The sequence below is a fragment of the Pituophis catenifer genome, unplaced genomic scaffold, assembly GCF_029215685.1.
Source record: "Pituophis catenifer annectens isolate HBS135680 unplaced genomic scaffold, rPitCat1.0.hap2 SCAF_8, whole genome shotgun sequence".
NCBI lineage: Eukaryota > Metazoa > Chordata > Lepidosauria > Squamata > Colubridae > Pituophis > Pituophis catenifer.
In genome coordinates this window covers 46939080-46952557 of record NW_027256888.1, presented here as the reverse complement: position 1 = coordinate 46952557, position 13478 = coordinate 46939080, and the positions used below count along the sequence as shown (strand labels likewise).

Sequence of the window (13478 nt, the reverse complement as noted above, 5' to 3'; positions counted from 1 at the left end):
ACCAATGGCTCCTCCGGCACGTGATCAGAGTTGCCCCCTCCCCCTTTCTCGCTTTGTAGTCCAAGTACTGCTTGTCATATGCAGTTGCCTTGACTCGCTTTATTGTGCTTGGTGTTTGGCCACGTGACAGTCAGCCGAGGAAGAAAGCCGAGGCGAGGGTTCGGGTGCTCCCTCGCCAGAGGGAGTATGTAGGAGGGTTGGCTCTGCGTATGTGAGAGGTTGAAACTCGGAGGTTTCGAAGTCGGCCATGGCTGCTGCTGTTCTGGAGCCCGCAAACGAGGACTGGGAGCAGCCTCTTTTGAACGGAGACGGAGACGAAAGGTGCATAGGGGCCACCGCTCTCGGGTCTTATTTGCCAGGGGATCCACTTGGACTCCAGAAGCGATGGAGTCCAAGTCAAAATCCTCTGCAACTCAAGTTGTCTCACGCTGAAGATGCGGAGAATTGTAGTATAAATAAATTAACCTTCCTCGCAAGCTGCTCGCCTTGGTGCGTAAGGAGAGGTCTACAGTAATGTGTAGTGTAGTGTAGTGCTAGTGAAATTAGCTTTGAAGCTCAGATGACAATACGCGTTGCAAAATAGCTACATGAATATAAGAAACCAAAACAACTGATGGTGATATGCTATCGGCGTTAAAATCGGTGATGTCTGTTTAATATAAATGATACATGGTATTTGTATTTATGTGTAATGTGTTTTATTAGTGTTGTATATCAGATTGCGTGACATCTAGGCTAAATAAATACATCTGGGTTATATAATCTTAATAGATTTTTGACCTACTGTCTGTTGCATTGTTAATAAAATATGTAGGAAGGTCAAGGCTGTTTATTGATAAGGTACAGTAGGTGTTTTTGCATATTTTTAAATGGGGTGTGTGTGTACTTGAAACAGACATTTTAATTGTTTTTTTAAATATAAATTTCAGGTCTCTTTGAGTTTTCAGAATATCGTATGACAGGTGTCTCCAACCTTGACAACTTGAAGACTTGTGGACTTCAACTCCCAGAATGGCTGGCTGAGGAATTCTGGGAACTCAAGTCTACAAGTCTTAAAGTTGTATGGTTGGAGACCTCTGCCATATGGTAATATTGAATAGTGATTTTTATGGTGTTTATTGCATAACATTGAGTGTATTAAGGTGTACGTATATGTGTGTGTGTGTGTGTGTGTGTCATCTATCTATCTATCTATTTCCCTAGAGGGAAACCTGATTAATCTTAGGGAGTAAGACTAGTGTGGCACCTTAAATTCCTGACAGTCCAAGCCCTCCTGTGACCCTTACCTTCTTAAAGCACAGTACTGTAGATGCTTCCTGTCCAATGCAAATTAGAGAGGAGCTATAACTCCTGCTCTTGCAAATACTTTTGTCAGGGGTGAAATGTTCCCGGTTTGGACCGGCTCGGGTGAGTAGGTAGCAATGGCAGCGGGCAGTTTGGAGAACTGGTAGCAAAAATCCCTGCCCCCGCCCCCCCATGCCCAGCTGAGCCGCGCAATCATCAGAGCCTTTTTTTCCCTTTTAAATGGCTCTGACATCCAAGCTCTGACGATCCCAGCTGAGTTGCCTGTTAATCAGGCAACTCAGCTTGGATCGCCAGAGCCATTTAAAAGAAAAAAACTTTTAGAACCTTTGAAAGCATTTTTTTTACATGGTTTTACATTTAAAAAATGGTTTTAAAAGTTTGTTAAAAATTGGCCATGCCCACCCAGTCACATTACCCCACCACCACCAAGCCACGCTCACAGAACCAGTAGTAACAAATTTTAGATTTCACCCCTGACTTTTGTTTATACAGCCTAGGATTGTATTTATATATTTATCTTTCATAACTTTATATGGCCACCCAGCTTACAAATAGTGATTGGGTCATCATCTTGTTTCATACAGAGTATTCTTGCAAATTGCATGCCAATATTTCTTGCCCTGGCCTGTATCAAAGGGGTTAACATCAATGTTAAAAGTCCCTTCAATTTCTTTGTTTCCTCCTGACAAAGTTATTGCCTGCTCCCTCCTTAACACCCCAGAACCTCGACACCCACATTCTTCCTTCAGGTCAAAGGACTCCATATAACCTCCAGATAATGTAACCATTTTTATGTAATGCATTTGCCAGCATTCAGTGCCCTCATCCCATATGCCCAGGTGCTTCCCCTCTCCAAATCATACAAACATCATACAAACCTGTCAGCTCACTTTGTTCTCAGCTGGGATAGCTGGAGGTCTAAATATGACTAGGGAGAGGAGCTGACATCTATATATTCCAATCAGCACTATCCTCTAAACATTTGCTGTATCAACTTTAAATCTCTTTATGCATAAACTGCTGTCCGGTGTGATCCTCCACATCTTATTCTCATGTCTTTGTTATTTTCTACCCAAATTTAAGATTTAGCATTTGTCTGTATTGAAATTCATTCTGATATCAGATTTGTGTCCATTTCATGCTTTGTATAGCAATTGTTGAATTTGATTGTTGTAAAATAGAACGGGACATTGCCAATATATGATGACATACATCAGAGAATGATTTCAATCATACAAAGGTAGGAATAAATGACTAAATGTAAATATAACAACATATAGTCCTAACACTTGAATAAAGAATTTGTTGAAGAATGATGAATATTTGACATGTTAACATTAATCTCATTAATATTACAATATTGTTTATTACAGATCTAAGGATGTTACGGAAACATTGCAACAATACAAGAGCCGGTGGAGATCCATTCGAATAATGTATCTTACAATGTTCTTCAGCAGTCTTGGTTCGTAAAATTTGCTAACCAGTCATCAGTGTTTTAATATAATACTGTTTCTTGTTACTTCATTGGATATTAATTAAAATATTGTATAGAAATTCCTTATAGAGCGAACTGTGTTTTATTTAATTTTGGGGGGCTCATTTGTAAGTTAAACATAGTAATTTATGTAGGATTTAACAAAAACAAAATAATATTAGACAATAGCATTATAAACTAACACCAAAGGAAGAACAACTGTCACAATATGCAAATTCAGGAACTTGTTCATAAACTTGTAGAACCAGGTGGAATTAAGCCTGGCTGAAGTAAATGCTCACCAGCAGAATCAGTAGCATGGTTCTATTTCCAATATGTCCTGTGGTCATAGTTAGGGAGGTAATGCAACAAAGTATCTGTTGTAACATGTAGACTATGTAGTTCTTAGCATATTGGAATCTGAATGGGGTTAGATATTCCACTGTTCCTCACTTTTTTAAAAAAAACAGTCAGTGTTCATAAACTGTCCTATGTAGTTATCTTGACTTTTTCTTAATATTGTGGTTTGTGGTAAAATGGTATGAATTCTAGTTTTCTGGATCATCTTGTATAATGGATGATAAATAATGACATCTTTTGTCTTTCATTAAAAGAAACTGAATAATGTATACAATACATTAAAGAGTTTTCATAGTGATATAGTTCCATGTAAGCAGTTCCACATATGCACCTACTACTGATTGAATTCCTCTTTCTTGAAGGTAGATATTTCAGGAAGATACATACAGTATTCCCTTCTGTAGTTAAACTATATAACCAAGTGTCATTGGATAACATATAGCTTAGTTATAGGTAGTTAAATTTTCTTAGAAAATCATTAAAGTCATTAAAGTTTGCAAAACAAGGTTAAATATTACATCTAAAATAATTTGCAGTTTTTGGACTTTTTCTTTTTCCAAAATAATTTCCTGGTTTTTGTATGTAATTCCATAATTTTATTTCTCTGAATATGATCAGTAGGTGGCAAAAAAGTACTAGAGAAAAATAACTAAAGTACTTTATGTTGCAGGTTTCTCTATTGTCATTATGTCAATATGGCCCTATCTTCAAAAGGTTTGTGAATCACCTAAATTTTTATTTACATGATGTTAACTTAGGCATCTGACAGCTGCAGTGGTATGGTGTCATGATTAAAGCAGCAAGCTTACAGTAGAAACTATGATACTATGAGTTCTAGTCCTGCTCTCAGCACTAAGCAGCTAATTGACCTTGGGCCACTTCCTCTCAACTGTTGGAAGGAAGCATTGGTAAATCATTTCAAAAAACATTACCAAGAAAACTGCAGAGACTTGTCCAGGCAGTTGCCAGGGATCAACTGTAATTTGAAGTACTAAATAATAAAGTAATGCTATGAGTTTATTCAGCCAAATGAAAAGATAATTATTTATAGTGCTTAAAATACATATGATCATTATATTTAACTTTGGTTTTTTTGTGGGGAACATAGGCAAATAATTTACTGTGTCCAAATTGCTGTTTTCTATTTCAAATTTTCTATTTCAAAGAAGAAAGGCTGGAATAGACAATGATTGTAAGTCTTGGCTTCTGGGTTGGTGGAGACTTAGAAGACAGTTTTATGAGTTTTTGCCCATGGAGTGTAGAAAGCAGTCCTTATTAATATCATGGTTCCATATTTACAGGCCTTCAAATTTATATAAAGATTCACTATTTTAGTCTGGCTTTCATGATAGTTGTTTTAGCGTACGTTATGTCTTAATCTGTTTTGTTTTAGTGTATGTAAAATTAAATTTCCATGAGCTGGGAAGGGTAGTATAGAAATAAAGTAGTATTTTAAGGATGGAAATGTATATCCCCCCATCTTTCTCCTCTACTAATGAAATAATTTTAATTGAGGGGAATGAATTGCAATTATTTCCTGGTTTTACATTGAGATTTATGGTTCTGATTTGATTTTTTAAAAATCCAGATTATGGAGGGAGAATTGCATAGTTATTACAATAGCCTATAGGCCTTATCAATAAAATAAATCTTTTTGTTCAAATATTATTTTACATAATGTACAGATAATCCTTGACTTAAGACCACAATTGAGCCGAAAACATCAGTTGCTAAGCAGGACAGTTATGTGAGTTTTGCCCCATTTTATGATCTTTCTTAGCACAGTGGTTAAGTGAATCACTGCAATTGTTAAGTTAGTAACACGGTTGTTAAGTGAATCTGTCTTCCCAATGATTTTGCTTGTCAGAAGATTGCAAAATGTGGTCACATGGCCCCAGGACACAGCAACCATTGTAATTATTTTCTGGAGAAATATAAAATGGTAAAATATAGGAGAGTATAGATTTTAGTGTAATGGTGGAATCAGTTGAGTTACAACATAATTAAAGAGGACCAACATCATAATTTTCAGAGAATCATCTTATGGAAAAGAGGAACAGCTATAATAGAATCATACTGAAGTGCAACAGTTTAGGTCAGGGGTCAGCAACCTATGGCTCTGGAGCCACATGTGGCTCTTTCACCCCTATGCTGTGGTTCCCTGGCACTCAAAATATATGTCACAACCGCCAATGTGCAACACTGCCGGCACGCGATTTATTGAGCTTTTCAACTCCCAGTTTCAGAAGAAAACAGAACGTTTAATTCAACTACATTTGCTAGTTTTGTGGCCAGTCAAGAAATAGTCAGTCATGGGAAGGTTTTGTGGCTCCCGGTGTTTTTTTTCCTGTGGGAAAAGAATCCAAATGGCTCTTTGAGTGTTTAAGTTTGCAGACCCATGGTTTAGGTGTTGGACTAGGATATGGAGGACCAGGCTGAAGTCCACTGTCAGTTATGGAAGCTGATTGGGTGACTGAGCAAATCAATATCTTCACCCTAACCTATTCTAGAGCATTGATGTTTTGATTGCCATTTTTAAGTTCTGGAGCAAAAGATGTTTATAAATCTAAGTAATAAAGAAAAAGAGGAAAATGCATGACACCAACCCTTCAAAATATTTTTTGCCATTGATTCTTTTCAAACTGTACCAGCCACCCAATGATATATAAATTATTCAGTAACCATTCATTTACAATTTGGAATGTGTATTCTTATCTACTTATAGTGATGCTGCTAAAAACACTATTTTTGTGATTATTATAATGTGGGAAGGTAGTCTTGATAGACTAGTTTTAAATTTAAACTTCAGTCAGTTTCCATACTAGTTTACTGTTATTCTATAAGTTATTAATAAGCTTAATTTACCAACTAATAGTCTGCAAGATTTAATATATAAATGCTGGGTTCTCTAATTTAACCTTGTAATTAAAAATGTTCTCTTCGTTAACATTTACCTATATTTTAGTAGCATAATATCTCTTAGACTTGAATATTTTTAATTACGGTATCCTGTTGATTAATAAAATATTGTTGAAATTGTGTTTATGATTTCCATAGATAGATAAAACTGCAAATCCAAGTTTTCTGGGCTGGATTATTGCTTCATATAGCATTGGTCAGATGATAGCTTCTCCATTCTTTGGAACGTGGTCTAATTGCAGGCCAAGAAGAGAACCTCTTGTGGTTTCAACTGCTATTTCAATAGCTGCCAATTTCCTCTATGCTTATGTCCATTTGCCCCCTTCACACAACAAATACTACATGCTAGCTGCTCGAGCATTGGTGGGGTTTGGCGCAGGTAATTTTATAAATATTTAAAGTTTGCTAGATTCGTAGCTACATGTATTTAAGGCAATTCAACTATTCGTTAGAGAAATCAAAATCTCAGGCCCTTGAGATCCCTTCTACCCCAACAAGTTGGCACTGAGAACCTCTTGAGTAAAAGTATAATCCTACTGATTGTCTCAACATATAGATTGAAAGGTTTTTCCAGAATCCTGTTTCCCCCAAAATAAAATAATAAGCCCAATTGAGCTTTTGAGTGCATGGCAATAAGCCAAGTGCTTATTTCAGGGTTCAAAAAAATTCAGGGTCTTATTTTTGGGGAAACACGGTACTTGTGCCATGGTTTTCTGTAGGATTAGAGAGTCTCCTAAATTGAGGTACCACAAAGTACAGTATTCTAAGTAATAGACTCATCAGTGTAATAAAGATTCCCTAAGATATCAGTCTAAAAGTACTACCGGTAGTCATATTAAGTTTAGGGATTTTTCTCATATGAAAAAAATTGCAAGGAACTTACTACAGTTGCTCAAAGGTATTTACTCAGATTTCACACCTGAGTGATGCTATGAAATAAGTATTTCTGATTAATTACAAGTTTCTAAAAGATTTTCTCAAGCTCATTGATATTTCTGACTAATTGTTTTCACGATAAAGGTTCTTTTGCATCTTTTTAGTTATTAATTTCTGTAATAACGAGACCTATTAAAAATAGATTTGGTGAGAAGACAAAAGACCAAGATTTTGCATACTATACTGTTGGGCTTTTAGCTACGTTATGCATATGATTAAAAATAGATATGTGCCGTAGGTTTTCCAGATAAACATTGTTTTGTTTTGTTTTAGGAAATGTAGCAGTAGTTCGCTCATATATTGCTGGTGCCACCTCTCTTACTGAAAGAACTAATGCCATGGCAAACACTAGTGCTTGCCAGGCAGTGGGATTCATACTGGGACCAGGTACAAACCTACATTGTATTCTCATTTTCTTCAAGTGATTCATTAATCAGTTGCAGGATAAAAAATTTTTAATCTATGTGTACATATTTAAACTTTAATTTGTTATATAAAACCATAGTAATAGTACAGGACTATTTATAAATAGGGCTTGAGTTTAAGGAACACAATGTGGTTCCAATTTGATTTCAGACTCCAATTTTCATTTAGTTTTTTTTTACAGTTTATTGATAAATAAAATTTGAAGCAGTGCGTGTCAAGGAAAAATATTAATACAAACTACTAAAAGAACTACAGGTATTTAACTTATTATTTAGGATTTTTTTTTATCAGAAGTTGAACACTTTACTAATTGATTTTTTTTCATTTAGTTAATACATTCGATTTTTAGCTGCTGCATTAAAATTTATATATATAAATATAACATATATATATATATATACACACACACACACACACACACACACACATATATATACTTATATACAAAATATATACATTTATATATATATATATATATATATATATATATATATATATATATATATATATATATATATATCTGTGTGTGTGTGTGTGTAGTTAATATTTTGGGTTTCTTCCCGTGTAATTGTGAACATATCCCCTTACACGGGAAGAAACCCGAAATATTAACTATACACACATATATACCTGTGAAAACTTACATAGACAAATATATATATATATATATAAACTTCGGGCATACTTACTGTTAAAATCCAGTTGCATAAACTTATATTTTCTATTAGTTTTTCAGACTCTCTTTTCACTTATTGGGGAAAATGGAATCTCGTGGAAAACAATTTATCTTCAGTTGAACATGTACACAGCTCCAGTTTTATTTGGAAGTCTTCTAGGAATTATTAATATTGTTCTGATAATTGCTATATTTAGGTAATTGAAAATTTAAAAAGTTCTGAATGTTTAAAAGAAAGGTCTTTCAATTTGTATATAAAATCTCTGTTCTTCTTAGTCCATGTAGTTTCTTTAGTTCTTATTATGAACCAAGAAAAAAATGAAGAGTAATTTGTGGATTTTGTAGTTGTTTTTAGTATTTCTTGATCAATAATATTGCAGTAGATCTTAGTTTGATAAATTTATTAAATCTTATCAATGAGTATAAATTTCTAAAATAACATACAAGTGTTTCTATTCTGTTCTCAAGTTATTTATGCAGAGTGTTTATAAGACTTGATCCATAAACAAGATAAGTTGCATAACTGAATTAACAAAGAATTGTGCCAGATAACATTGTTTCAACACAAAACTGTCAATTATATTGAAAGTTTCTTTGGCATATTTAATTATTGTTTCACACAATCTTTTAATTTTTAGAGAACATCAGGTAGATGACATGGGACGACCACAAAATAGTATTAATACTGAAACTGAAGGTAATTTGAAATATGTTTTGATATACTTGCTGATATAGGTAGGAATAGTGTCAAATGATAATGTGTGAAGGATGTAGGCGATAGCTTTTGGGATATATGTCTCAAGTATGAGCAATTAACTGCAACTTCAGATCAAATTTATTAGATTTGGTGGTTCATAAGCACGCACTAATGATTGCAATTTGTCGTGGATAGGAATATATCTGCAGCCCTATATAGAGCACATTGTAGTAGTTCAAACATGAGATGACCAGGGCTTGAGAGACTGAGCGCAGGGACTCCTGATCCAGGAAAGGGTGCAACTAATGCACAACACAAAGTTGTGTAAATGCATAGCTTGAATTTTATTTGTCATGTTAAGGTGACTAACAACATTCACAAACTCTAATATTTTGCTCTTTTTTCATGCAATAAATTGGAAAGGTGCAGTTAATTATAATTCTAATGTACATGCTAGATTCATTATCAGCTGTAATACCATGTTCTAATGAAATGGGAAATTATACTTAGCTAGAGCTTTCTGTCTCGTTCTGCCATTAAAGAGGGCTAAGGGAGCTGCATCTCCTTTATGTCCATAAAACTCATACATATTGCATGAACTAAGATTTTCTCAAAATAAAATAATTGCATCTGTATCAATGCTATGGAGGTCTTTATTTTATCGATTAACTTTTTTTAAAATACAGAAAATAATGAAGTGGTTCAAGATAATCAGCGATACATTGATCATGTGGCTGTGGTATCAACAAACATTCTTTTCTTTGTTATTCTATTTATTTTTGCAGTTTTTGAAACGTAAGTATTTGGTGTTTTTTTTTTAAATAATCTTTCTTACATTTCTTCATAATTTTGTGACTAAAGTCTGCTGCAACATTTCCTACAATAGCTTTTTCTTACTACCATAACAGATTTAATACATCCAGACATACATGAATTATCACTTATCAGCCATCCTACTTGGGGTGTTATTTATTTATATCTCACCTTTATTACTTATTACGTTTTACATATAACTCAAACACATATCTCACACATATTTCTCCTATTTTCCCCCACAACAATCCTGTCAGGTGGGTCACCCAACTAGCTGTCTTGGCTAAAATGGAACTGAACTCATGGTTTCCTGATTTCTAGCCTGTATGTGTATGTGTAATGAAATTAATTTTATGTTCAGAATTCAGAATAAATCACAAGTTGAGTTTTTAATTTGTATTTTATTGTTGAATTTTTTTTTGAAGGACCAGTATCTTTCTTTAAATGATTTTGAATTTGAAACATTTCTCGTAGCACTTGATTTTTGTATTCTGCTATTAGTATAAATGCTTCATGCAGTTTTTGTTCAGTTTCAGAGTTGTTAGTTACAATTAGATAGTTGGTGAACACTGAAGTTCAGAAAGTTCTCTACTATATTTAATTTAATACATCTTTTATTGTATTTTTTAGCATAGCTACACCATTAACAATGGATATGTATGCATGGACCAGAAAAAAAGCAGTGTTTGTCAATGGCTTAATTCTTGGTGCTGTTGGCATCGAATCAGTGGTTGTGTTTTTAGCAGTTAAAGAACTTTCTAAAAGGTAATATGTTCAAGTTATACTGTTTCAGTATATTTTCACAAAAATCTGGTTTCAAAAAAAGGGATAAGTCCTAGAATTCAAATGGCTGTATGTAAATGCATTCTCCAATAGTGATAAATTTATATCACTGATTCTTAAATCATTACGAACAAAGGACTCAGGGTTTCAATATGGAAAATTTTCCTTGGATAAAATATAGGTACTGTAATTTTAGTTTTCATTATTCAACAGGATTGGTGAACGTGCAATCCTCTATGGAGGTCTAGTCATTATCTTGGTTGGATTCTTTGTTCTGTTGCCTTGGGGGAATCAGTTACCTAATATCCAATGGGCAGGTATAAATTTAAATGTTTGAATTATTTTAAGATATTTGATGAATATATGTGGCCATATATAGTATTTATTTGTATGTTTTCAGACATAAGGAATAATTCTACTCCAGGAAAGATCTTTGGTGAAACCTTTGCATTTTTGTGGATGTCACAAATTGAATTTTCATCCAATAATACAGCTGAAGCAACAGGATGTCCTAGTATACAATCTTGGTGCAGTTATACTCCAGTAATTCATCTGGGCCAGTATATCACTTCTGACATTCTAATAGGATTGGGATATCCAGCCTGTAATGTGATGTCATATACTCTATATTCAAAAATTTTAGGACCAACACCTCAGGTAAGATTTAAATTTAGGCGGATACGTTTTTAAACAAATTTAACAGTTTTGGCAAACAAGTTGCTAAGTGGTAGATTACTGAGCTTGGAATTGGTTTTTTTTTTTTTTTTGTCATGCTTTGGTTAAGCGATAAAACTACATAGTATCAGTATATTTTATCATCTAGCTCACATGATTTGGTGGAGTACAGCTATAAATTGCTTCCTGTAATAGTCTTATTTCAAGAGTGTCAAACTCAAGGCTTAGATATGGGCTGCCTTGGAAACAGTGAAGGACTGGCCCGCAGTGCCTCTGCCAGCGAAAATGGAGCTTGGGAGAGCTGCATGCTCCTGAGCTCCGTTTTCGCCGGCAGAGGGTTGCAGGAGGCCATTGCAGCCAAAAATGGAGATCGGGAGTCCGTTTTGCTGGTAGAGTGCTTGGGTCGCCACAGGCGGCCCCAACAAGAGTGATGTTGAGCTGGCCATGCCTCCCTGCCCCCCCAGGTCAAACACAACCCTGACGGAGAACCTTGTGGAGAAATCGAGTTTGACACCCCTGTCTTATTTCATTAAATAATTTTTTTATCCCTTCAGATTATCAAACTTTTTAGTAAAGCTGAGCTACTGAATGTTTTGTGTATGAGGGACAGTGAGATTTTTTTGGGACAGCAACCATTTTACTAAAAGCTATTATTGTTATCCTATAGAGACCTAGATCTTCCATCAGGCCTTTGGCAGAGGAGTTTCATTAATTTTTGAATATGCTACAATCTGTTTTAAATTTTGTATTTCCTTACAGGTTGTTTGATAATTTGTTCTTTTAATATTATATTATTTTTAACTTAGTTTATATGCCACCTCGAGTTGCTTGACAATCAGGCCATCTCATAAATCCTAATACTGCTATTGCTATTATTACTAATGATGACAATGATGGTAGTAGTTTGCTATTTCAAAATTGGGAGAAAAATAAGATTTTGTTTGAATATTTCAGGGCTAACACCTGTCATTAACACTGAATGCAATCTGATCTATTTTAGGGCATTTATATGGGATGGCTAACTGCTTGTGGAAGTGGTGCACGCATTCTGGGCCCGGTATTTGTCAGTCAACTCTACAGTTCCTTAGGACCCCGCTGGGCATTTGGTTTCATCTGTGGAATTGTCGTACTTTCTCTCTTACTACTTGAAGTGGTGTACAAGAGACTTATAGCATTTTCAGTCAGATACGAGAACCTACAAGAACAGCTCTCCTAACTACCTCTCTCTGCTCAGTCTTGTTTTACTTTAATCATTATTTGCTCTTTTCACTATTTTGCATTTTTGGCAGATAGTTCATAGAATTATCATTCACCTGGACTGACAGTATTTCTACCACCAGATTTATATCAGTTTAATAGTGGAAATGACAGTGATATAGTAAATGTTATTATTTTGGAGCAGTTTTAAGAAATGGCACTAGTTCTAATTATATACATTGGATATATTTAAAATACATTGATTCTGTGAATCATGTCTTAAATGAAACTTTTTAAACTGAATTTAAAAAGGCTATTTATTCTAATGAAGTTTATGAGAATGATTGTTTATGCATTTTTATAACTGGTTGGCTTTTTTAAATTGAATTTATTTTAAGTAAAACATAGCAGAAACTAATGCTGATATTTTGCTACACAATTTATTTTGGGATTTCTCACTCATTCAGTGTATATTTTATATTTTTTTAAAAATGGTTCAAATAAGATCAAGATTAAAAGTAAAAAATAAGAAATGTTGATGCAGCACTTAGAGATAAACACTAGAACTGATAGTAGAATCCTCAAATTTAATACCATGTTTTCCCGAAAATAAGACCTCCGCGGATAATAAACCCAATCGGGCTTTTGAGCACTAAAATAAGCCCCCCCCCAAAATAAGCCCTCCCTGAAAATATTTAAACACATGAGCAGCCGGTCCCCGCCATTTCCTCTGGTTAGGGTTAGGTAGACAGAGCTGGAAATCAGGTAAAATGGCAAGAGGAGCCCCGTCTTGCTCCACACACCCCAAAATAATAAGACCACCTTGAAAATAAGGCCTAGCGCTTATTTCTGGGTTCAAAAATATAAGACAGGGTCTTATTTTCAAGGAAACATGGTAATTGGAGGTTACTGAGGTAGTTATCTGAGGTTTCCACTATTACACCAAGAATCTTAGTCACTGTTTTCTTGAATAGTAAAACTTTAACCTATTATGAAATGCCTTCATCTTATTAAACTGGAAAAAAAACCTTTAAATGCTGATTGCCCAGTGTTGAAGTTTTTTCCTGATTGTGCAACAGTATAACCAAATTGATTTTAGATTTGGTTTTCTTAACAATTCAACATTTTTCTTCTTAAAGCTATCTTGCACAGTTCCATGTCTCATAAGCAGGACTTCCAGATCACAAATCAGAAAACTGGTGATGTCAGATGTT

At 34.5% G+C, this 13478-nt stretch overlaps 1 protein-coding gene across 1 annotated transcript; it reads left to right on the top strand.

The window, feature by feature from the left end:
* The first annotated feature begins 94 nt into the window (after positions 1-94).
* Positions 95-12477, top strand: MFSD8 (major facilitator superfamily domain containing 8). The gene is made up of 12 exons (XM_070948360.1): positions 95-321; positions 2679-2770; positions 3813-3856; positions 6200-6440; positions 7271-7384; positions 8152-8296; positions 8738-8796; positions 9483-9591; positions 10240-10374; positions 10606-10709; positions 10793-11049; positions 12068-12477. Exons 1-12 carry the CDS (start codon positions 248-250, stop codon positions 12281-12283), a joined length of 1590 nt encoding a protein of 529 aa, XP_070804461.1. The 5' UTR covers positions 95-247; the 3' UTR covers positions 12284-12477.
* Positions 12478-13478: the final 1001 nt, after the last annotated feature.

What these genes read in the sequence shown, in the direction of transcription:
- MFSD8 (XM_070948360.1), top strand. Translation starts at nt 248, where the DNA reads ATGGCTGCTGCTGTTCTGGAGCCCGCAAACGAGGACTGGGAGCAGCCT. An exon ending in GGGATTCATACTGGGACCAG is followed by an intron (nt 7,385 to 8,151) that starts GTACAAACCTAC and finishes ATTTTCTATTAG; the next exon opens with TTTTTCAGACTCTCTTTTCA. An exon ending in TTTTAGGACCAACACCTCAG is followed by an intron (nt 11,050 to 12,067) that starts GTAAGATTTAAA and finishes GATCTATTTTAG; the next exon opens with GGCATTTATATGGGATGGCT.